Genomic DNA, 24766 nt, shown 5'->3' on the forward strand with positions numbered 1-24766 from the left:
CCTGTACATAAAGCTAATGCCATACCTTTGAGGAACATTAGAGCCCCTTCTTTTCCTTCCCCTTTCACAACTTTACTGCTGAATGTGACATCATCCAGAATGGAATAGCCTTTTGGACGGTTTAGGCCAGCTGCCCTGGTGGTGTCTCCTCCCCACCTTTTGCCCACCTCCTGTCTCCTGGCTATGGGGTGCTTGGAGAGAGTCTTGATGCTCTGCCAGCACTGCTCCACTATAACCTCAAAATTGGTTAGATGGCAGTGCTGTTCTAGCTCCAAGTGCAGAGCACAGCACTCAAGGGGCTGCTGTGGGGAATGTTAACTCTGTCCCAGGCAGCCGCAGTAGAGGCAAGAGCCCACAAGAGAGGAACATGTGCTTGAACATGACACAGTGTGCACTCAGCTGAGGCCCCACCTGGGAACAACCCGAGCAGAGTTTCTGGGCGGCATCTGGGTGAAGTACACTCTTTGATGTGGTACCCAGAGTGACTGCACAGAGAGGGGACGTGGACTGGGAGTCTTGCAGAAGTCACTAGAGCCAGGGCTCTTGGGAAGACGTGTCAGCTCTCTTGGGCCTTGCACTTAGTGCTTGAGAATCCCATTTGTTAGTGTGAGTATCAGTAGTAAGGGAATGTGCTGGAGTACCCCATGCTCTCCTGTGCTGACCACCGGTGGGTGTCATGCAGAAATAAGCTTCCACCAGGCAAGGAGAAGATGTATGATTATTTTATTTTTTATTTTTTAAATAAAAATGGGAGGCATAATGGTATGGGAGTGAAGAAGGAATTCGCTATGGACAGTATCTGCACTGTGTGTCTTGGGAAAACCCATCTGGCTCTGTCTGATGCTGCACAAAAGCAGGGTTCCAGCACCTGAAAGATTTACTCACTGTCTATATTCCTCTTCTTATTCTATTCTACTAAAACAGACACTTGATTTCCTGTTGGGCCTTTCCTTTGAGATCCAGAAAGGCCCCGCGAAACCTCTCCCCCCAATTCAGACATCCCTGGGTCAGAGCAGGAGGAGGCAAAAGTGCCAGCAGGTTTTGCACAAGGGCAGTTTTAGGTAGGGTAGGGTCACAGGCAGGAGCTGGGTCACCTGTAGCCAAAAGGGCCCCAAAGAGCCCCTGAAGAGTCATCCAGGCTAACATCATTTGCCTTTACTGGACTCTTCCAGCACGACTCTTCTGCCCACACTGACGTGTGTTGCCTGGAAATACTTGGGCCTCCCTACCTGCCACTCAAAAGTTGCTTTCTCTGGGGCAAAAGCACGGCATAAACCAGGAAATGAAAAACAGCATCACAGGAAAGCAACACACATCCCGTATCATTAGGTGGGATGTTTTGCATTCAAGAGTAGCTTGTCAGAAAATAGTCCCTGCTTCAAGGGATGCCTCTGGACATAGGGCAGCTAAGGCCCACTATAAAAGCCAGCTCAGCTCTGTGCTCTCTCATCCACTTCTCTGGCCTTCTTCTCCTTGGGAACAAGGTGAGTGTGAAGCCCCTTGTTGTCCCCCTCATTCTCCAAAAGCAGGTTTCAGCTCCATGGACCTCTCAGCTGGTATCAGCTGTGTTTCATGCCAAATCTTGGGGCTGCTGGTTGTGGGAGAGTCAAGGGGTAGAAGGTTTGTCATGGAGGAAGGCTGGGCCTTTAGTATGATGGCTCCTGTGCTAGGGTCTAGGTTGTAGCCAGAAAGGCTCTGGTGGTTCTTTTTGGGCCCTGGCAGGATGAAGCCAAGAAGTGCTGGCACATCTCTGCATGGCCTCCAACTCTCAGCACTGCCTCTGCCTTGGTTCCATCAGGGTGTGGCGACAGGCTGTTCCTCATGCATCCCCATGTTAAGCTTCCTCCCTGCCCTCTCTCCCAGGTGCACCTCCTGCCCACAGACATGTCCTGCTATGACAAGTGTCAGCCGTGCCAGCCGTGCCAGCCCTGCGGCCCGACCCCGCTGGCCAGCAGCTGCAATGAGCCCTGCGTCAGGCAGTGCCAGAACTCCACCATCGTCATCCAGCCCTCTCCTGTGGTGGTGACCCTGCCCGGCCCCATCCTCAGCTCCTTCCCACAGAACACTGCTGTGGGATCCTCTACCTCCGCCGCCGTTGGCAGCATCCTCAGCTGTGACGGAGTCCCCATCAACTCTGGCTGCTGTGACCTCTCCTGTATTACCAGCCGCTACTGTGGCAGCAGGTGCCGCCCCTGCTAAAGATGTCAGACAGTGCCCCAGACCAGGACCCCAGGAACTCAGAATATGCTGCTGGACATAAATGGACAGAAGAACAAACATCGTGTTGTTGTTTTAAGAGAACCTGACCATCTCTGGCTTGTCCTGTAAAGACAGACAGGAAGGGGCCAGCCTGGCTTCTCTGACAACATGGCCAATGTCTACCTTTTTTGTTTTCTACTCACTCACTCTTTTTCTCTCTTTTCTTTGTTGCCCTCTGCTTTCTCTGAGGGCCCCAGAAACCAGCCTGGTGTGACCTGCAAGTCTCTCTCCACTTGTGGGTCCAGTTAGATGGATGCCCTGTGGCACCTGTGCCAAAGGAAAAGTTGAATTTTTGTCTGCTCCTGCTACTCTCCACTCTCGGGGCCTCCTCTTGGAGTCTCCTCATTTCCCTCCTGAGATTCAATAAACATTTTCAGCAACTGTGAGTGTGTCCCGGTCTGGTCTTTCCATCTGCATAGAGATGGCTAAATGAGAAAGCCATTCCTTACCGGGAATTAGCTGTGGCCAATGCCTCACTCCTCTAGGCGTTGGAGGGTGGGGCACACTGCAGCAATTCATCTTTCAGGCCCTGTGTCTTGAAACTGAGGAAGACACCCCTGGTTCCTCCACAGCCAATGGACACCAGTCCTTTACTTGTGATACCTTCACCTAGACACAGTCCCTTGATCTTGGAGGCCCCAGATCTTGGGGAATAGTGTTCCTCTTGCTTTGGGTGGAGCTGTGCTGGGGACGGAGGCTCGGACAAAGATGTTCCCAAAGGATGGCAGTAACTGGGAATGGGTAATTGTCTTGGGGATGGCCCTCTGTCTCTACTCCACTTCCACCTTTCCTCTACCACCTGATCATGGGCATCATGTCTGGGCATGGAGAGGAGGTACAGCTTCCTTGTGCGTCCCGATCACCCTTCAGCACAGCATCTGACATGGCCTACCATTTGCCAGGATGTGAAAGACTGAGGGGATACACAAGTTTGTGCTGCAGACAGCTACAGCAGGGAACCCTCTGCTCCCCTCCAAGCTCTCTGTGAGGTCCCCAGAAACCAGCCTGGAGTTACCTTCTAGCCTCTCCCCACTTGTGGGTCCAGTTAGATGGATGCCCTGTGTCAACTCTGCCTTAGAATGATCTTTGTCTGCTCCTGATGCTCTCCGCTCTCAGGGCCTCCTCTTGGAGTCACCTCATTTCCCTCCTGAGACTGAATAAACATTTGCAGGAACCCTGATTTTGTCCCTGTCTGGTCTTTCCATCTGCCTAGAGATGGCCAAAGGAGAAAGTCGTTGCTTCCGTGGGAATTTTGGTGTCCTTCAGAGGTCTGCCTTCGGAATGGTACTCTTTCATGTCGTTATCAACCTGCTCCACTGATGGCTCCCCCATGGGCTGCAGTGTGGAGATCTGCTCCACTGAGGTACCCACGGGTTGCAGGGGTACAACCTGCTCCTCCATGGGCCTCTCCACAGGCTTCAGGGGAACTTCTGGTTCAGTCTGGTTCAGTCTACCTTCAGAACAGGTGCACAGGTTCTTTGGATAGCCAGTGATAAATACACTGTCTGCAAAACACACTTAAATGCCAAAAATATGAATAACTCAGCCTGGCTACTAATGCGTTAAAAGGCACAAAGACCCTATAGAGATTTCTAAGTTTCCTGGGGAGGCACTTGGTATAACCAAGTGTTCAGATCTTACCCAAAGGCGTCCCCATGGCGGGGGGAAGAGAGGTTCAGCCCATTGACTGATCCCAGAAGTCGCAATGGTATCTTCCCTAACATCCCCTTTCTTTTAAGCCAATTTATATTATTTTCTATCTTTTAGTTGTCTTTCTATCTTTAGGACTCTAGTCATGCATATCTTGGTTATGATTGGTGCAAAGTTTTCTCGCTTTCATTTAAAGGTATAGGCTCCAAGAAATTCAGAGCGTATGCTCAGTGAGTGGTGGTCGCACCTTGGAGGTGGGTAGCTTTTGGGATGGAGGTGTGTTTTGGTATTATAATGATATTATAATGAGCAAAGTTCACTAGAGTACAGCATTTTGTCAAAAATATGACAGGTCGTTGGCTCAGGGTAGCAAACGTGCAGCTTATCGGTCTCAGTGTGCACAAGAACAATCAAGTCTCCATCTCGTCACAGAGCCTAGCTGCGGTGTCTCTAGTCTGCTCTACACTCTGTACTGTTCCTTACAGTCAGCACACCAGGTTTCCCCAGTGTGATTAACATCTAAAGTTGGAAACCTAGGGAACCTTTATGTAGTGCAGCTACACTCCACCCTGGAAGCTTCTTCGATGTTGTACCTTTTCTTTAAAATGTGAATATCAGTTTAATTTCCAAGTTATTTTAGGCAATTATTCCACTCTCATAGAAGCCACCCCTGCAGCCCCCTGCTACCAAAACCTTGCCACATAAACCCAAGACATTGCTGCTTCAAATTGACTTGATTCATTTCTCCTTCAGCAATTTCTGCAACTTGCTGTGTAGGACTGCATAGAGCAGCCTTCCACTTCTGATGCTTTCCCACAATACGACAGGACTCACCAGTGAACAGGGCACATTGCTTCTCATTTTCTGGTAGTTTGTGGTACAGTGGGGCCTCTTCAGCATGCCACTTCCTCCTCTGGTGATATTATGAAATTTTGCCTTCTGGCCATGGTCACTTCCAAGATTCCTGGGTGACTGGGTTTTTCTACCTGTTGTGTGATCACTGTGGCCCGGTCACTCCACGTAGCAGCAGTTGCACAATGTGTAGAGGGAACCCTGCCTTTGAATATCCAGCCCAGCACTGGCAGACAGGGTGCCTCAAGGAGCTGTGCTTCAGTACCAACTGCTTCTGAAGCAGCTCAAACCTCTTCATGTGCTTCCAGTATCTATTTTTCAGCTGGAATATAGCAGGCCTTAGATCCTCTGTATCCCCAGCCCCAAAACCCTAGGAGTTTCCCCCAAGTCTCCCTGGGGTCTTTTTGCCAGAGATCCCAGGTGAGGCCATTCTCCCTGGCTGCAGTGTAGAGTATGTTTTATACATTATGTCCTGCCTGGACTGGCCCAAGAACTACTGCATGAACTGTCTCCCATGTAATTTGTTCAAAGGCTTGTCATTGCTCAGGGCCTCATTTGAATCATTTGTCTTCCAGGTCACTTGGTAGAGAGGGCTTACAATCAGTCTGTAATTTTTTAATATGCATTCTCGAAAAGCCCACAATGCCTAAGAAAGCTTGTGTTTCCTTTTTGCTAGTTGGTAGAGTTATTTTAATGATCACATCCACTGGGATCTGATGTTCATCTCGCCTTTTTATTCCTAAAAACTGTATCTCCTATGTGGGTCCTTTGACCTGAGGCTGAGAGGAAGAGGCACAGGACTTAGAAGACACAGAGTAGCAGTGGGGGAAAGGCCAGGGAAGAAGAGGGGCACCCATGGAGTGAAAAGAGATTTCCCAAAGCTAAAGATGAAGAAATGACGAAGGCAGATCAAAGTGGCCATGAAGAAGCTGAGATTGAAGGAACGAGAGCAGTTTGGTGGAGGTGATGTTATTGTGTTGTTTTTATTCACAGAAGAAGAGCTTCTGCAAAAGTGGCTTCTGGTATGGAAGACAAGCCCTCAGGGATCATGAGGCAAAGAAGCAAAACATTCTGGCCAGTGGCTCCTTGAGAACTATTTGGTCATCTGTTGGCAGGAACCTGACACATCCTGGAAGGCTTGGCAGTCTGCAAGGCCTGCGGGGTTGTTCCTTCAGGCATCCCTGAGAGCTGGAGCCTTCGGGTGTCCTGAGAGGGCTTTGGGGCCGGACATAGTGGAGCAGGCAGGTGCAAGCAAGGCAGGCAAGGAAAGGTGGAGGTGGTAGAGGAGACGCAGGCATCCAGGAAACAGACTCACAAGCTGTGGCAGATGGGTCGGGCCTCTCTCTGCAGGGTGTTAGCAAGGCTATCGGCTCTGGGGCAGATGCATTCTGCAGTGGAGTGGGGGATCATGTAGAATGTTTCCCTTGATTGAGGCCCCTTCGAGGCAGTTGAGGGAGACACCAGAACCTGGCAGCCCTCATGTGGGTGGCTGACAAAGCTTGGGTGGAGCCAGGAGAGGTAGTGGCAGGCCATTTAAATCAGGCATAGCCGACATTTTACAGTCACTTGCCAAGGCGACCGGCTCCCATGCAGACACGTTCTGCAGCAGAGCAGGGGATCTCAGCGTGCAGGGGTTTCTCTTCATCAAGGCCACTTCAGGCAGCCGAGGTAGCTGCCCAGATGTGGCCAAAGAGCAATCAAAAGGGACATAAGGCCTTTGGGGTGATTGATTGAAGGATCAGGTGCACAGGGAGCATTTTCCTCTATCCTTCCAGCAGCAGGGATCAATACTGAAAGGAACAGGTGAACCCAGCTGATCAATACATGGCTCCAAGGCTGGTGCCACCAGCACAGTTTTGGGTTTCTTGATCATGGGAAGGTCTACATGACACAGAACCCACTGACTCTTGATGGGGAGCACCTTTCTCTGAGGAATTTTTGCCCAGGAATTAGCAGGGCTGATTGGCAGGGATTTAAACTAGGTTTGAAGGGGGAAAGGGACAAAACCAGGCCCACCAGTGAAAAGTTATGGGACTGCACACCAGTATTTGAGGGACTGCATGCTAGTGAGTCCCTTCAGGCTGCCCCACGAGGGGCTGAGTTGAATGAAAGACATCTGAAATGATTCTATACAAACAAGCAGCATGAGAAACACTAATGCACATAGTATGGAAACGAACAGGAAGAACTGGAGATCTGTGTGCAGTCACAAGACTATGATCTCATTGTAATCACAGAGACATGGTGGGACAGCTCCCATGACTGGAATACTGTCATGGAAGGCTACATGCTTTTTAGAAAAGACCTTCCAGGAAGGCAAGGTGGTGGAGTTGCTCTTTATGTGAGAGAGCAGCTGGAATGTGTGGAGCTCTGCTTAGGGGTGGATGAAGAGTGAGTTCAGAGCTTATGGGTAAGGATTAAAGGGCAGGCTACCATGGCTGACACTGTTGTGAGTGTTTGCTACAGGCCAACTCATCAGGAAGAGGAGGTAGATGAAGCCTTTTTCAGACAGCTCAAAATAGCTTCTCAATCACATGCCCTGGTTCTCATGGGGGTTTTCAACCACCCTGATATCTGCTGGGAAGATCACACAGCTAGGCACAAACTGTCCAGGAGGTTCCTGCCGTGCATTGATGACAACTTTTTGACACAGGTGGTGGAGGAGTCAAAAAAGAGAAGTGTGCTGCTGGACCTTGTATTAATGAATGAGGAAGGACTAGTTGGAGATGTGAGGGTTGGGGGCAGCCTTGGTTGCAGAGACAATGATATGGTGGAGTTCAGGATCTTGTGAGGAGGAAGCAGGGCAAAATGTAGGATTGTGACCCTGGACTTCAGGAGAGCAAACTTTGGCCTCTTAAGGGATCTACTTGGAAGAATCCCATGGGTTAGGGCCCTAGAAAGAAGGGTGGTCCAAGACAGCTGGTCATTATTCAAGCATCACTTCCTCCAAGCTCAAGATCAGTGCATCCCTCTGAGTAAAAAGGCAAGCAAAGGGGGCAGGAGACCTGCACGGTTGAGCAGGGAGCTCCAAGCAAAGCTCAGATGGAAGAAGGAAGTTTACAGCATGTGGAAAAAGGGACAGGCCACTTGGCAGAAATGTAGGGTCACTGTTAGAGTATGCAGGAACGCGACAAGGAAGGCCAAGGCCTATTTGGAATTAGATCTGGCAAAGAATGTCAAAGACATTAAGAAAGGCTTCTTCAGATACATCAGTAGAAATAGGAAGACTGGGGAAAATGTTGGCCCGCTGCTGAATGGTGCGGGTGCCCTAGTGACAAACGATACAGGGAAGGCAGAGTTGCTGAATGCCTTTTCTGCTTCAGTGTTTACTGTTAAGATCAGACCTCAGGAATCTCAGACCCTGGAGACAAGAGAAGAAGTGCGGAGTAAGGAGGACTTTCCCTTGGCCAAAGAAGATCAGGTCAGAGATCATTTAAGCAAACCTGACATCCACAAATCCATGCGCCCCGATGGAATGCACCCACAGGTGCTGAGGGAACTGGCCAATGTTATTGCTAGGCCACTCTCCATCAGCTTTGAAAGGTTGTGGAGAACAGGAGAGGTGCCTGAAGACTGGAAGAGAGCCAATATCATGCCAGTCTTCAAAACGGGCAAGAAGGAGGACCCAGGCAACTACAGGCCAGTCAGCCTCACCTCCATCCCTGGAAAGGTGATGCAACAGCTCATTCTGGAGGTCATCTCCAAGTATGTGGAGGATAAGAAGGTGATCAGCAAGTTAGCACGGATTCACCAAGGGGAAATCATGCTTAACCAACCTGATAGCATTCTATGATGAGATGACTAGCTGGGTAGATGAGGGAAGAGCAGTGGGTGTGGTCTACCTTGAATTCATCAAGGCTTTTGACAGTGTGTCCCATAATATCCTCATAGACAAGCTCAGAAAGTGCAGCCTAGATGAATGGACAGTGAGGTGGATTTATAATTGGCTGGGTGACAGAGTTCAGAGGGTTGTACTCAGTGGTGCAGTGTCTAGTTGGAGGCCTGTAGCTAGCGGTGTCCCCCAGGGGTCAGTACTGGGTCCAGTGTTGTTCAACTTATTCATCAATGACTTTCACTATGGAACAGAGTGCACCCTCAGCAAGTTTGCTGATGACAGTAGTATTGTGCTGAATACTGGAGTATTGTGTCCAGTTCTGGGCTCTCCAGTACAAGAGGCACATTGAACTTCTGGAGCGAGTCCAGAGGAGGGCTACGAAGATTAGTAGAGGACTGGAGCACCTGTTGTACAAGGACAGGCTGAAAGAACCAGGCCTGTTTAGCCTGGTAAAGAAAAGACTGAGGGGAGACATCACCAATGTGTATAAACATCTGAGGGCACTTCTTTACTGTGAGGGTGACAGAGCACTGGAACGGGTTGCCCAGAGAGGTTGTGAAGTCTCCTTCTCTGGAGATATTCAAAACCCTCCTGGATGCTGTCCTGCACAATGTGCTCTAAGTGATCCTGATCAGCAGGGGGATTGGACTAGATGATCTTCAGAGGTCCCTTGCAACCTCAGCCATTCTGTGATTCTGTGATTCTGTGGAAGAAGCAGTGGGAGCAGGACTGTGTGGAGGTCTCTCTAGTGCCACACACAGCTAATGCCGTCAGGCACGCCCCTCTCCTCGCCCAACATCGCTGGATGTGCCATCCTGATCAACAAACAGGAGCTGGAAGCCATAGTGTGGCAGCAAACTAGCACCTAGTTGCCATCACCGAAACGTGGTGTGACCACTCCCATGACTGGAGTGATGCAATGGATGGCTACAAGCTCTTCAGAAGGGACAGGCAACTAGGGAGGGGAGGTGGTGTGGCTCTCTATATTAGAGAATGTTTTGACACTGTTGAGATTGGGGTTAGGAATGATAAGGTAGAGTCCCTGTGGATAAGGATCAAGGGACTGGCCAACAAGGCAGACATCCTGGTGGGGGTCTGTTATAGACTGCCAAACCAGGATGAAGAGACGGATGAGGAGTTCTATAAGCAGCTGGCAGAAGTCACTCAATCACCAGTGCTTGTCCTCGTGGGAGACATTAACTTCCCAGACATATGCCGTAAGGAAGCAGTATGGAAGGTTCTTGGAGTGCGTGGAAGACAGCTTCCTGACTCAGCTGGTTAGTGAGACTACCAGAGAGGGTGGCACGCTAGACCTGCTGTTCATGAACAGAGAAGGACTGGTGGAAGATGTGGTGGTAGGGAGCTGTCTTGGGCAGAGTGACCATGAAATGGTAGAGTTCTCTATTGTCGGTGAAGCCAGAAGTGGGTGTCAGTAAAACTGCCACCTTGGAATTCCAGAGGGCAGACTTTGAATTGTTCAGGACACTGGTAGGGAGGATCCCTTGGGAGTCAGTCCTCAAGGGCAGAGGGGTCCAGGAAGGCTGGACACTCCTCAAGAAGGAAGTCTTAAAGGCACAGGAGCAGGCTGTCCCTCTGTGCCATAAGATGGGCCGGTGGGGAAGAAGACTGGTGTGGCTGAACAGGGACCTTTTGCTGAGTGTCCAGGAGAAAAAGAGAGTTTATGTCTGATGGTAGAAGGAGCAGGCAACTTGGGGAGTGTACAAGGAAGTTGACTGCATATGCAGAGTAAAAATCAGGAAGGCCAAAGCCCAGCAAGAGCTCAACCTGGCCACTATGGTTAAGGATAACTACAAATTTTATAAATATATTAATGGCACGAGGAGGGCCAAGGAGAATCTCCATTCTTTACTGGATGGAACATTCTTTACTGGGGAATATGACTACTGAGGATAAGTAAAAGGCTGAGGTTCTTAATGCCTTCTTTACATCTGTCTTTACTCACCAAATCACTTATCCATGGGGTACTCAGACCTGGAAGTCTGGGATTGGGAGGAGAAGAAACCTCCCCACAGTTCAGGTGGAAACAGTCAGAGACCTGCTGCTCCACCTGGACTGTCACAAGTCCATTTGGCCAGATGGGATCCATCCGAGGGTACTGAGGGAGTTGGTGGATGTGATTTATGGGACACTTTCCATCATCTATCAGCGGACATGGTCATCTGGAGAGATGCCAGGAAAGGTGATGGAACAGGTCATCTTGAATGCAATCATGCAAGGTATGCGGGACAACGAGGGGATCAGGCCCAGTCAACATGGGTTCATGAAAGGCAAGTCCTGCCTGACCAACCTCATCTCCTTCTATGACCAGTGACCTGCCTGGTGGGTAAGGGAAAGCCTGTTGACATAGTCTACCTAGACTTCAGCAAGACATTTAACGTGGTCTCCCACAGTATTCTCCTGGAGAAGCTTGCAGCTCATGGCTTGGACAGGTACACTCTTTGCTGGGTTAAAAACTGACTGGATGGCCAGGCCCAGAGAGTAATGGTGAATGGAGCAAAATCCAGCTAGTGACCGGTCGGTCATAAGTGGTGTTCCCCAGGGGTCGGTGTTGGTGCCCATCCTCTTAAATATCTTTATTGATGATTTGGATGAGGGAATTGAGTGCACCCTCAGTAAGTCTGCAGACAACACCAAGCTGGGGGGAAGTATTGATCTGCTGGAGGGTAGGAAGGCCCTGCAGAGGGACCTGGACAGGATGGGTTGATGGGCAGAGGCCCATGGTTCAACATGGTTAAGCTCCAGGTCTTGCACTTTGGTCACAACAACCCCGTGTAGTGCTACAGGTTTAGGGCAGAGTGGCTTGAATGCTGTGTAGAGGAAAAGGGTCTCGGGGGGCTGATTGATGCTCACCTGAACATGAGCCGGCAGTGTGCCCAGGTGGCCAAGAAGGCCAATGGCATCCTGGCTTGTATCAGGAATAGTGTAGCCATCAGGAGCAGGGAGGTGATTGTTCCCCTGTACTCTGCTCTGGTGAGGCCGCACCTCAAGTACTGTGTTCAGTTTTAGGCCCCTCACTACCAGAAAGTCATCAAGGCCCTGGAACACGTCCAGAGAAGGGCTACAAAGCTGGTGAAGGGCCTGGAAACAAGTCCTGTGAGGAGCTGCTGAGGGAACTGGGGTTGTTTAGTCTGGAGAAGAGGAGACTCAGGGGAGACATTATTGCTCTCTCCAACTACCTGAAAGCACTTTGTGGGGAGCCAGGGGTTGGCCTCTTCTCGCAGGTAGCTAGTGATAGGACTAGAGGGAATGGCCTCAAGTTGCGCCACGGGAGGTTTAGTTTGGAAATGAGGAGACATTTCTTCTCAGAAAGAGTAGTCAGGCATTGAAACAGGTTGTCCAGGGAAGTGGTGGCACCACCATCCCTGGGGGTGTTCAAGGAAAGGTTGGATGTGGTGCTTAGGGACATGTTAGTGGGTGATATTGGTAGTAGGGTGATGGCTGGACCAGATGATCTTGAAGGTCTTTTCCAACCTTAATGATTCTATGATTCCATGAGTCTTTGGGTCTGACCCCCATTGGATCCCCCAGCTTCTGACCGGAAAAACTGAAGTGCCTCAGCAGGGCCAGGCTGGCAGGGGAAACCCAGGGGCTGTGGGTCAAGGGGGTACTTGCTGGCAGGGTAGCAGATTCCCCGGGGGGCTGTGCACCCACCCTGCACCCACCACATGCCCAGCCCTGCCCACCACGGTTCCTGCCCAGCCACAGCCCCCGCTCCTCTCCCCATGGCTCTCAAGGTGCAGTAATACACCACCGCATCCCTGCGCTGGGGCCAGTCAAGCCACAGGGTGCTGGACCAGCAGTCTGCTGCCACCAAGAGCCACCCCTCCAGGTTTGCCACTGGTTTGGAGCCTTTGTGACCACTCAGGAGGAATGCAGGGCCTCAGTCCAGAAGGTGATCGTGCCACTGGATGAACTCACCGGTTTGTATGTTAGGTTGTGAGCAGGCTGTGAGCAGGTGCCCTTGCTGGTCTCTGTCCATGGCTCCTGCTGCACCTGGGCTCTGCCTGCAGCCACTGCTGAAAAGAAAAGGAGGAGAAAACTCAGAAAAGGGCTTTGCTGCCACAAAAAATGTCACACGTGGGGAGAGGGAGATGAAAAAGGTTGACAGCTGATGGGAGCATTTTCTCACTAGAAAGCATACAAAGGCATTTCTCTGAGAGGGGAGAGGAGAGGGGCGGGAGAGGCAAAGCAGCTACCCATCTACAGTGTCCCTTTCAAGAGGGGCAAGTGGAGGCTGAGGCCCCTTCCCTGCTCCAGAAGCTGCACGAGAACCCCCTGGCTCCAGCAGCTGACAGCACAGGCCAGGGTCAGACTCATCCCCAGTCAGACTCCAGCAGCTGGCACCAAATCCACTCCCGCTGCTCCACCAGCAGCTTGCACTTCTTGCAGCACACACACACATGGGACAGAGCGAGATTACGCAGAGGTAAGGAAAGATTCCAGAAGAGGACAAGAGATATCATGGAGCTCAGGCGCAGGGCCCAGCCAGACAAGCATGTGGATTGGCCCCTTTTACACCCCACTCTGTCTGCCCTCATGTGCTCCTCCTGGTTCCCCTTGCCAAGCATGTGCCCTCACGGGTTTGTATAGGTCTGTCCTGCACCCTTCCCAACCTATGTCCTGGCCCACAGCTGTAGCAGTTGCAAGGCCCAGGCTGATCTTCCTGGTAGTGGCACCTGTGGCTTCTTGGTAGGCCAACAACTGGTGTGAATGGTGAGGTTTGTCTCTTGTCATCGCCTCCAGGTTTTCTTTGGTGTCGGTCTCTGTATACTTGTTGATTGCCTCCTCTTTTCCTAGCATCCCAATTGACAAGGTCCCCTGATAACCTTGCTGGCAAAAACACAGCCACAGTCCTGTGTACGCCCCACAAGTGATGCAGGTTTGGCCTCCTCACTGCCTCCCTCATTATCTGTCATGAAGCAGGAGCATCAGAACACTGTAGAAGTTGGGCACCAGTTATGTTCAGGGAGATGTTGACAACGGGGTGGGTGTAGAGGAGGGAATATGGCCCCAGGAATGACACAACTGCAGCCAAGTGAGAGTGAGTGGACAGCGTCTTGTGTCTCCTCATAGGTCTATGTCCAGAGGGACACTTGGAACACCCCACAAGAGCACAAGGAGGACAGGAAAACTGGTGGTGCTATTGTATTCAAGGAGCACACCAGTCCAGAAGCTCTCAGCAGGGGCCAGCTGCGTGACAGGTAGCAAGTCCCAGAAGAAGCTGCCAGTGATTGTGTAGGGCCAGTGCAGGGCAAATGAAGGGGGAGCGCCACTTGTGCCAAGGAGGGCAGCAGGAGCTCAGGCCACAGGCCTCCCACCAGACAGGCCCAGACCTTCCCTCCCATGGCACTGGAGTACTGCAGTGGGTGGCAGATGGCCACAGATCAGTTGTAGGCCATGAGTGTGAAGAGGAGATCCCAGTTTAGGCTCACTAGTGGGTGACAAAGAGCCAGACCACACAGCTAGAGAAGTAAATAGCCCTCTCTGCAGAGAAAGCATCTAAAACCATAAGTGGCATCCTGACCAAGACATGGCACATGTCAATGAAGGGGAGGTTGCCAAAGACAAACTACATGGGCGATTGCAAGTGCTGGTTGGGCACCACCATCACCATCACGAGTGTATTCCCAGTCTGGATCAAGAGGTAGATGTCTGAGACCAGGATGAAGAACAGCAGATCTCAGCTCTCAGACAAACCCAGCAGCAACAAAAGAAACCACTCTGTAGGCCTTCCCCCACCCGTATGGGACGACAGTGGCAGCAGGAGGAAGGAGGAGATGGAGTTGCTGCTCAGGATTCATTGTCTTCCACCACTCGATATCTTCTGGACGAACAACACAGCAGGGCATCAGCAAGCCAGAATGTTCTCGCAGATACAGTAGAAAGTAAGATCACAACCCTGGACCTCAGGAGAGCAGCCTTTGGTCTCTTCGCTTTGTGTGTACACCTATCTCCGTGTGTGTGTGCCTGAGTATATTTCAGTATGCATCTAGGAGTGCCTGTGTGTGCACCCATGAGTGCGTGCATCTTTTTACACGAGCAGCAGCGTGTGTGTGTTGTTCCCTTCACCTGCTTTTGATGTCATGAGTGATATCAGTATGAGATCAAGGGTCACACTGGGACTTAACAGAAACAGAAAAATTGAGAGATAACAATTATTCTCCACTTCCTATCAGCAACTAATTTTTCAAGAAGTAATGTTCGTCCATGTCTTGGGGAGAAAGGCCTCAATATGCCTGGCCATTTTCTGAGGGGAACATGAGAGTCGTCGCGTCCCTTGTCCGTTTCTGCCCCCCCCCCCCCTCCCCCCCCTGCCCCCCCCCACCCTAACCTTTTCCTTCCCCTTTCACATCTTTACTGCTGAATGTGACATCATCCAGTATAGAATAGCCTTTTGGTTGGTTTAGGTCAGCTGCCCTGGTGAAGTCCCCTCCCCACCTCTTGCCCACCCTCTACCTCCTGGCTTTGGGGGGCTTGGAGAGAGTCTTGATGCTCTGCCAGCACTGCTCCACAATAGCCCCAATATGGCAATGCTGTTCTAGCTCCAAGTGCAGAGCACAGCACTCAAGGGGCTGCTGTGGGGAACATTAACTCTGTCCCAGGCAGCCCCAGTACAGGCAAGTTCCCACAAGAGAGCAACATGTGCTTGAAAGTGACACAGTGTACACTCACCCAAGGCCCCACCTGGGAACAACCCGAGCAGACATTCTGGGCAGCATTTGGACGGTGTACATAGTTTGATGTAGTATCCAAAGTGGGGTAGGGTCACAGGCAGGAGCTGGGCCACCTCTGGCCAAAAGGGCCCCAAAATACCCCTGAAGAGTCATCCAGGCTAACATCATTTGCCTTTACTGGACTCTTCCAGCACGTGAGCTGAGTCTTCTGCTCACACTGACGTGTGTTGCCTGGAAATACTTGGGCCTCCCTACCTGCCACTCAAAAGTTGCCTTCTCTGGGGCAAAAGCACAGCATAAACCAGGAAATGAAAAACAGCATCACAGGAAGGCAACACACATCCCGTATCATTAGGTGGGATGTTTTGCATTCAAGAGGAGCTTGTCAGAAAATAGTCCCTGCTTCAAGGGATGCCTCTGGACATGAGGCAGCTAAGGCCCACTATAAAAGCCAGCCCATCTCCGTGCTCTCTCATCCACTTCTCTGGCCTTCTTCTCCTTGGGAACAAGGTGAGTGTGAAGCCCCTTGTTGTCCCCCTCATTCTCCAAAAGCAGGTTTCAGCTCCATGGACCTCTCAGCTGGTATCAGCTGTGTTCCATGCCAAATCTTGGGCTGCTGGTTGTGGGAGAGTCAAGGGGTAGAAGGTTTGTCATGGAGGAAGGCTGGGCCTTTACTATGATGGCTCCTGTGCTAGGGTCTAGGCTGTAGCCAGATAGGCTGTGGTTGCTCTTTTTAGGACCTGGGAGGATGAGGCCAAGAAGCGCTGGCACATCCATGCACAGCCTCCAACTCTCAGCACTGCCTCTGCCTTGGTTCCGTCAGGGTGTGGCGACAGGCTGTTCCTCATGCATCCCCATGTTAAGCTTCCTCCCTGCCCTCTCTCCCAGGTGCACCTCCTGCCCCCAGACATGTCCTGCTATGACAAGTGCCAGCCGTGCCAGCCGTGCCAGCCCTGCGGCCCGACCCCGCTGGCCAGCAGCTGCAACGAGCCCTGTGTCAGGCAGTGCCAGAACTCCACCATCGTCATCCAGCCCTCTCCTGTGGTGGTGACCCTGCCCGGCCCCATCCTCAGTTCCTTCCCGCAGAACACTGCTGTGGGATCCTCCACCTCCGCCGCCGTTGGCAGCATCCTCAGCTGTGACGGAGTCCCCATCAACTCTGGCTGCTGTGACCTCTCCTGTATTACCAGCCGCTACTGTGGCAGCAGGTGCCGCCCCTGCTAAAGATGCCAGACAGTGCCCCAGACCAGGACCCCAGGAACTCAGAATATGCTGCTGGACAAAAATGGACAGAAGAACAAACCTTGTAGTGTTGTTTTACGAGGAGCTGACCATCTCTGACTTGTCCTGTAATGACAGACAGGAAGGGGCCAGCTTGGCTTCTCTGACAACATGGCCAATCTTTCCTGTTTTCCACTTACTCACTCTTTTTTCTCTCTTTTCTTTGTTGCCCTCTGCTTTCTCTGAGGGCCCCAGAAACCAGCCTGGTGTGACCTGCAAGTCTCTCTCCACTTGTGGGCCAGGTAGATGGATGCCCTGTGGGAACTGTGCTGTAGGAGAAGCTGAAAAACCTTTGTCTGTTCCTCCTGCTCTCCACTCCCAGGGCCTCTTCTTGGAGTCACCTCATTTCCCTCCTGAGACTCAATAAATGTTTGCAGCAATCCTGAGTATGTCCCGGTCTGGTCTTTCCATCTGCATAGAGATGGCTAAATGAGAAAGCCATTCCTTACTGGGAATTAGCTGTGGCCAATGCCTCACTCCTCTAGGTGTTGGAGGGTGGGGCATGCTGCAGCAATTCATCTTTCAGGCCCTGTGTCTTGAAGCTGAGGAAGGCGTCCCTGGTTCCTCCACAGCCAATGGACACCAGTCCTTTACTTGTGATACCTTCACCTAGACACAGTCCCTCGATCTTGGAGGCCCCAGATCTTGGGGAATAGTGTTCCTCTTGCTTTGGGTGGAGCTGTGTTGGGGACGGAGGCTCGGACAAAGATGTTCCCAAAGGATGGCAGTAACTGGGAATGGGTAATTGTCTTGGGGATGGCCCTCTGTCTCTACTCCACTTCCACCTTTCCTCTACCACCTGATCATGGGCATCATGTCTGGGCATGGAGAGGAGGTACAGCTTCCTTGTGCGTCCCGATCACCCTTCAGCACAGCATCTGACATGGCCTACCATTTGCCAGGATGTGAAAGACTGAGGGGATACACAAGTTCATACTGCCAACATCTATACCAGGCAACCTCTCTCTCTCCCTTCTCCAGCAGGAGCAAACATCAAGGACTGTCAGAGTCAGGGGCCCTACAGACTGTGGGAGCGACATCATGGGAAAGGGCTGCTCTTGTCTCCTCTCCTAGTGCAGTCCTCACCTCCCCAGCTAGAACTGCCTTCTCTTCTGCACGATCCCTGCTTGGCTGTAGCTGATGTCAGGGGATTCTTCCCCACTGAGCTTGTGGCATCTGCCTCTGGGGTCCTCAGCTCCATGGGGATGTTCTTATTTCTTCTGGGAGCAGAAGACACATCGGTTTCTCTCCCACATCCCCAGAAAGAAGGGAGGAAACATGCTTCACAGCAGCCCAGGGGCTCTGGCCATGTCCTGTTCTGGAGGGATAACCTAGCATTTGCAAGAGGAACCATTCTCCATTGGGGTGTGGGATGCCAAAAGCCCAGAGGGGACAAGGACAACCTCTTCCATAGGGCAAGGGGTTGGAAGTCAGCAGGGAAAAGGATGTGGGATCAGTGGGTCACCTCCACACACTCTGATGGGCCACAAGGGGGCACCCACCCAGGGCCACATCCCTGGCAGTCTCTGCTTCCCTGATGCTTGGGCCCCCTCTATCAGCATCTCTAACACCTTGTCTGGCTTGGCAACAAGTGGATCCATCGCACTGTCTTCCCCCACACCTCCCTCAGCACACTTTGGAGGTGCAGTACTCAGACAACCAAAGGAATGACAGTCCAATTTCTGCAAATCTCAACTGTTCCTTTCAAACCCTCCAGGCAGTGTGAGCGTTCTCCCTCTCTCAAAAAAAAATTACTGCATGGAGCAGCAAATCAACTTCACTGCCTGAAACAGAAGGAGACTGTTCATGGAGAAGTTTGGGATCTGCATGGCAGCTCATCTGTGTAGCCACAGAGCTCTGCTGTGCTATACAGTGCTGTGCTGTCCACATCCTTTGGCATGTGGTAGTGGAGCCTGTGGTGAGTCTGTAGGAGTGAAGCAGCGTGTTGTCATATGAACAGCCTTTGGCTCAACTGTAGAATTGATGAATAGAATTGTTCATTTCTAAGAAAAATCACACAAAATCCCAGAAAAGATGACAATGTCAGTGAATCTCAGCATGAGCAGGATGTGCAGTGTGTGCCTTGCCCTGACATGTGGTCTGTCTTATGCTCCATATCTTGGGAATCCCAGCATCTGAAAGGGCATAACCTTGTGTATGCTATTCCCCTTTTTCTTTTTTGTGTTATCTCCAGCTAATCATATTTTAATTGGCTTTGGAGTGCCACTCTTACTGGCATCCATCTACATTCATTCTCCACCGTCATGAATTTTAAAAAAAAAAAAGTAGTACAGTTGGTAATTTCTAGTGGGAATTTTTCATGTTCCATACTGTGCCCATTGCTTTGTGTTCAAGAATAGTTTTGCCCCATTTGTCTCTTTATCATACAGTCAAGTATCAGAAGTATTGAAAAGCCCTTACTTTCCCTTCTCTTTTGAAGGCTTAAGAACCCCGGTTCTCTCTGCCTCTCCTCACGGATAACGTTGTGGAATCACATAATTGTCACATCTGGAAGGGGCCTTTAGAATTCACCTGGCCCAACACTCCGATCACGCATGCTCAGCAGGGTTCCAAGGGCCATGTCCAGATGGCTTTTGAAGATCTCCCAGGATGGAGACTCTACTGCCTGTCGGGACAACTCTTGCATGGCTTGGTCAATCATACAGTGAAAAAGTATATTCTAATAATAGCAAAGAGCCTTTGGTGTTTCATATTGTACCCATTGCTTCTTGTCTTGGCACTGTTCCCCATGGAGAGGAGCCTGGCTCCATCTTCTTTGCACCCTCCCTTCAATTATTCCTATACACGGATGAGATCCCTCCAAGACTTCTCCAGGCCGAGCAGTCCCAGCTCTCTCAGCCTTTCCTCAGAGGAATCATAGAATGGCCTAGGTTGGAAGGTATCTCAAAGATCATCTAGTTCCAATCCCCCTGCCATAGGCAGGGATGCCACCCACTAGATCAGGTTGCTCAGGGCCTCATCTAACCTGGTCTTGAACACCTCCAGGGATGGTGCATCCACAGCCTCTCTGGGCAACATGTTCCAGTGCCTCACCACCCTCTGAGTGAAAAATTTCCTTCTAACCTCTAATCTAAATCTCCCTTCTTTTAGTTTAAAACCATTCTCCCTTGTTCTGTCAATATCTGCTTGAGCAAAGAGTTGCTCTCCATCTTTTTTATAAGCCCCCTTCAAGTAGTGAAAGGTTGCAATTAGGTCACCCCGGAGCCTTCTCTTCTGTAGGCTTAACAGTCCCAGCTCTCTCAGCCTATCTTCATAGGAGAGGTGCCCCTTAATCATCTTTGTGGCCCCCCTCTGGACCCGCTCTAACAGATCAACATCCTTCTTGTGCTGGGGGGTCCAGACCTGGATGCAGTACTCCAAGTGGGCCTCAAAAGGGCAGAGTAGAGGAGGACAATCAAGTGCCTTGATCTGCTATACACTCCTCTTTTGATGCAGCCCAGGATGCAGTTGGTCTTCTGGGCTGCAAGTGCACACTGATGACTCATGTCAAGCTTCTCACCCATGAGAGCCCCCAAGTCCTTCTCTGCAGCACTGGTCTCAATGAATTCTTCTCCTATTCTGCACTCATGTCCAGGATTGCTCTGGCCCACGTGCAGCACCCTGCATTTGGACTTGTTGAACCTCATTAGGTTCACATGGACTTGTTGAACCTCATTAGGTTCACATGGGCCCACTTCTCAAGCCTGTCCAGGTCCCTTTGGATGGCATCCCTTCCTTCTATGGTATCAACCGCACCGCTCAGTTTGGTGTCATCTGCAAATTTGCTGAGGGTGGACTCGATCCCACTGTCTATGTCGTTGATGAAGATATTAAACAGTACCTGTCCCAGGACAGACCCCTGTACACCACTCATCACTAGCCTCCACTTTGACATAGATCCATTGACCACCACTCTCTGGGTGCGACCTTCAAGCCAACTCCTTATCCATTGGATGGTCCACCCATCAAATCCATATCTATCCAATTTGGAGACCAGGATGTCATGTGGGACTGTGTCAAAGGCCTTGCAGAATTCCAGGTAGATGACATTGGTGAGTCTTCCTCTATTAACTGCTACAGTCACTCCATCATAGAAAGCAACCAGATTGGTCAGGCACGATTTACCCTTGGTGAAGCCATGCTGACTGTCTCAGATCACCTCTTTGTCTTTCATGTGCCTAGATATTGCTTCCAGGAGGATCATTTCCATAATCTTGCCAGGCACAGAGGTGAGGCTCCCCGGTCTTAGTTCCCCAGGTCCTCTTTTCTACCATTTTTAAAAATGGGAATGATGTTTCCCTTTTTCCAGTCACCAGGGTCTTTGCCTGACTGCCAGAACTTTTCAAATAAGATGGATAGAGGCTTGGCAACTACATCAGCCAATTCCTTCAGGACCTTGGGATGGATGTCATCAGGCCCCATAGACCTATATGTGTTTAATTCCACTAGGTGGTCTCAAACCTGCTCTTCACTTGCAGTGGGTGGGACTTTTCTGCCCCAGCCTCCATCTATGGGTTCAAGGAAACAAAACACTTGGGAAGCCTGACTATCAGTGAAGACTGAGGCAAAGAATTTATTGAGTACTCAGCCTTCTCCATGTCTGTCGTTACCAGTTCACCCTTCTTATCCATCAGAGGAGGTGCACTCTCTTTGGCCTTTCTTTTCTGAGCAATGTATCTATAGAATCCCTTCCTGTTATTCTTCGCATCCCTTTCCAAGCTCAGTTCCATCCATGCCTTGGCTTTCCTGATCCCATCCGTGCTCACTCGGACTGCATCCCTGTACTCTTCCCAGGCCACGTGTCCCTGCTTCCACTGCCTGTGCATTTCCTTCTTGTGCCTCAGTTTGACCTGCAGGTTGTTGCTCAGCTATCCTGATTGTCTGCCCTCCCTGCCTGCTTTTTTATGCAGAGGGATGGAGAGTTCTTGCACTGTAAGGAAAACATCCTTAAAGAGTCTCCAGCTCTTTTCAGCTCCTTTGTCCCTAAGGATGGTGTTCCAGGGGATCTCATCTGCTAGGTCTTTAAATAGGTTGAAGTTCGCTCTTCAGAAGTTCAGGGTCCTGACTTTGCTCTGTGCCAGGCCTGTATTCCTTGAGATCACAAACTCAACCAGGGCATGGTCACTGCAGCTCAGACTGCCTCCAGTCCTGACCTCTTTAATGAGCTCTTCCGTGTTGGTGAGCACCATGTCAAGTAATTCTTCTCCTCTGGTTGGTTTGTCTAATACCTGGACCAGGAAGTTATTCTCAATGCACTCTAGGAATATTCTGGATTGCTTACAAACTGCTGTGTAGTTTACCCGGTAAACATCTGGGTGGTTGAAGTCCCCCATCACAATGAGGGCATGTGAGCACGACGCTTCTTGTAGTTGAAGCAAGAATGCCTCATCCAGACTCCCTTGATTGGGTGGCCTGTAGTAGACCCCAACCACAAACTGTTCTTTATTGGTGCAGTCTTTAACTCCCACCCATAAGCACTCAACCTGTCTGTGGCTGTGGCTGTTTCTCAAAGGCAACTCTTCACAATCAATTCCTTCCCTAATGTAGAGGGCAACACCCCCTCCCTTCATTCCCTGTCTATCCCTTCTGAAGAGTTTGTAGCCCTCTATTCTAATATTCCAATTATGTGATCCATCCCACCACATTTCCATGATAGCAATCAGGTCACATTTGTCTAATTGCACCATGGTTTCCAATTCCTCTTGCTTGTTTCCCATGCTGCATGCTTTGGTGTAGAGGCATTTCAGCTGGGCAATCAGTTGTATTGTGTTTCTAGACCCCTTCCTGATTGCACTGGGACAGTTCCCAAGTACTTCCCTGCCATTACTTAGGGTGATAGTGTTCTCAGGTATGCTTTTTTCACTCAGAGGTGCATCCCTTTCCCCCACCACATCTAGTTTAAAGCCCTCCTGATAAGCCCAGACAGCTTATTGCCCAGAACACTCTCACCCTACCTGGACAGCTGTGCCATATCCGGCATCAGCATGCCAGGTCCCTCAAAAGTGGGTCCAAGACCATAAAATACAAAACCTTGGGCATGGCACCAGCCTCTCAGCCAATCATTCACTCAGCCCATTTGTCTCCTTCTTCCTGTGTCCCAGTCACCAACTGCGCTCCCTATCCCTTCAATATCTTTCTAAGGGACATAAAATCGTTTTTGATATTTCAGAGCTTCTTTGTTACAGCTTCATTTGATCCTACTTGATAAAGTAGGAAGAGGTGGTAGTCTTTGGGACCCACCAGACTCGGTATCCTCTTTGTAATATCATGAATATGGACCCCAGGCAGGCAGCAAACCTCTCTGGAGAGATTGTCCGGATGGCAAATGGGAACCTTGGTGCCTCTCAGAGAGGAGTCTCCAATGTCTAACACACTTCCTGCCTTCATTGTGAAGGAGAGATGCTCCAGTCTCTCAGTTGTCGATGTGGCACTTCATTGCCTCTCGTCAGTATGTCTGTGACTCTCCTCTCCTGAGTAGCCAAGACGTAGACACACTACTCCAAGATTGACCTCTCCAGTGCTGAGTCAAGGGGAAGGATCACCATCCTCGACCTGCTGGCACTCCTCCTACTGCAGCTGAGGACACCATTAGCCTTCTTAACAGCCAGGACACAGTGTTGGCTCATGTCCAGCTTGGTGTCCGCCACAACCTCCAGAGCCTTTTCCGCCAAGCTGCTCTCCAGAAGGTCGACATGTTCTGCACCCCATGAACATCTTGGTGGCTGATGAGAGGATGCCAGGAAAGCTGCTGCCTCTGGTAGGCATCAGCACCTTGGGATTCCCATTCCAGACATCTTGGTGCATCTGGAGACCCACAGGACTCTCTGTTCTGGGCTGATGGATGGGGCTGCTGCTCTCCCTTTTGCAGGCTGGGCCAGTAGCAAACATGAGCATGTTTCAGAGGAAGGTACACAGAGGGAGACGCACAGGACACTAATACAGCTGCCCCACAGACTTCAGCCACAGGCAGGGCACTGCCTTTAACAATATACAGAAGAACGCCACCAGTACTCATCAAAACTTTACCTACAGAGATGCAAGCCCCATTCCTCCTCTCTAGCTGGTCAGGTTTGGAGATCACAGAATCACAGAATCACAGAATTGTAGGGGTGCAAAGAGACCTCAGGAGATCATCGGGTCCAACCCCCCTGCCAAAGCTGGTTCCCTAGAGCAGGTTGCCCAGATAGGCAACCAGACGGGCCTTAAATATCTCCAGAGAAGATCCCTGCTGGAAATACACACCTTCACCTACTAGATGCACAAGCACACCCATTTTCATGCATCCCATCTGTTGGGAGGAATGGGTTAAAAGGGAATGATTGGCAAGGGGGATGGCATAAGAATGGAAGATTGGCAAGGAGGATTGTAAATATATCAAGTCCTGAGAGTAATAATGGATGCATGCAGACACCCACTCATCTCACAAGCACCCCCACCCTTGTCGGGGTCCCTCAAATATTACCATGGGTTTTCAGCCTGCCCAGCCTCCATGTTTAGGCCCTGGGCGCCCTTACACCACTCTGGCTCAGACTTTACAGACAGCTTTTCCTCTCATTCACCAGCTAGTCCATCTTGAATATGCTAAGGAATGGCACAGATACACCACTGCATATCATGTTAAAGTCACTAAGTGTTGTGGTTTAACCGTCAGGCAGCTACGCACCGTGAGATGTGCCCCCCTCTTGTGGTAGGGGAGAGAGAATTGGAAAAAATAAGTGCAAGAACTCATGGGCTAAGAAAAGGACAGTTCAATGAGAAGGAAAGGAAGAAATAAAATAACAAAAGAAAGCAACCTCCAAACTACTGATGGACAATGCAATTGCTCACCAAAAGCTGAGCAATGCCCAGCTGGTCCCTGAGCAATGGCAGCCCCCTCGGCCAACTCCCCCAGGTTTCATTGCTGTGCAGGATGTTAAGTGGCATGGGATATCCTTCTGGTGAGTTTGAGTCCACTGTCCTTGAAACCAGTCAATCGCTAATTCTGTTTTCTCTGAAAGAGATAAAACGTACTTTGAGGACAGGGCAAGATGACCCAGGCCTTGGAGATGTCAAAAGGATGATTAACTGAGGAACTGCTAATCAGGAAGACCATGATATTGACATTCTTGAGGGAAAAGTTCCTGATGTGTGCTGAAAAACAAAGATTAGGAGCATTATATTGTGAACTCTCCATGTATTATCCTCATTATAAGAG

The 24766-nt window shown here is 50.5% G+C and overlaps 2 protein-coding genes across 2 annotated transcripts; both read left to right on the forward strand.

Moving 5' to 3' along the window:
• Positions 1–1349: 1349 nt before the first annotated feature.
• LOC121059549 (feather keratin Cos1-2-like) lies at positions 1350–2637 on the forward strand. The gene is made up of 2 exons (XM_040536421.1): positions 1350–1484; positions 1864–2637. Exons 1-2 carry the CDS (start codon positions 1386–1388, stop codon positions 2197–2199), a joined length of 435 nt encoding a protein of 144 aa, XP_040392355.1. The 5' UTR covers positions 1350–1385; the 3' UTR covers positions 2200–2637.
• Positions 2638–15648: 13011 nt separating this feature from the next.
• On the forward strand, positions 15649–16625 carry LOC121059511 (feather keratin Cos1-2-like). Its single transcript, XM_040536399.1, has 2 exons — positions 15649–15801; positions 16180–16625. The coding sequence occupies exons 1-2, from the start codon at positions 15703–15705 to the stop codon at positions 16513–16515; spliced, it is 435 nt and encodes a 144-aa protein (XP_040392333.1). The 5' UTR covers positions 15649–15702; the 3' UTR covers positions 16516–16625.
• The last annotated feature ends 8141 nt before the right edge of the window (positions 16626–24766 follow it).

The sequence above is a fragment of the Cygnus olor genome, chromosome 25 (assembly GCF_009769625.2).
Source record: "Cygnus olor isolate bCygOlo1 chromosome 25, bCygOlo1.pri.v2, whole genome shotgun sequence".
In the NCBI taxonomy this organism is placed as follows: Eukaryota; Metazoa; Chordata; class Aves; order Anseriformes; family Anatidae; genus Cygnus; species Cygnus olor.

What these genes read in the sequence shown, in the direction of transcription:
- LOC121059549 (XM_040536421.1), top strand. Translation starts at nt 1,386, where the DNA reads ATGCCTCTGGACATAGGGCAGCTAAGGCCCACTATAAAAGCCAGCTCA. An exon ending in TTCTTCTCCTTGGGAACAAG is followed by an intron (nt 1,485 to 1,863) that starts GTGAGTGTGAAG and finishes CCTCTCTCCCAG; the next exon opens with GTGCACCTCCTGCCCACAGA.
- LOC121059511 (XM_040536399.1), top strand. Translation starts at nt 15,703, where the DNA reads ATGCCTCTGGACATGAGGCAGCTAAGGCCCACTATAAAAGCCAGCCCA. An exon ending in TTCTTCTCCTTGGGAACAAG is followed by an intron (nt 15,802 to 16,179) that starts GTGAGTGTGAAG and finishes CCTCTCTCCCAG; the next exon opens with GTGCACCTCCTGCCCCCAGA.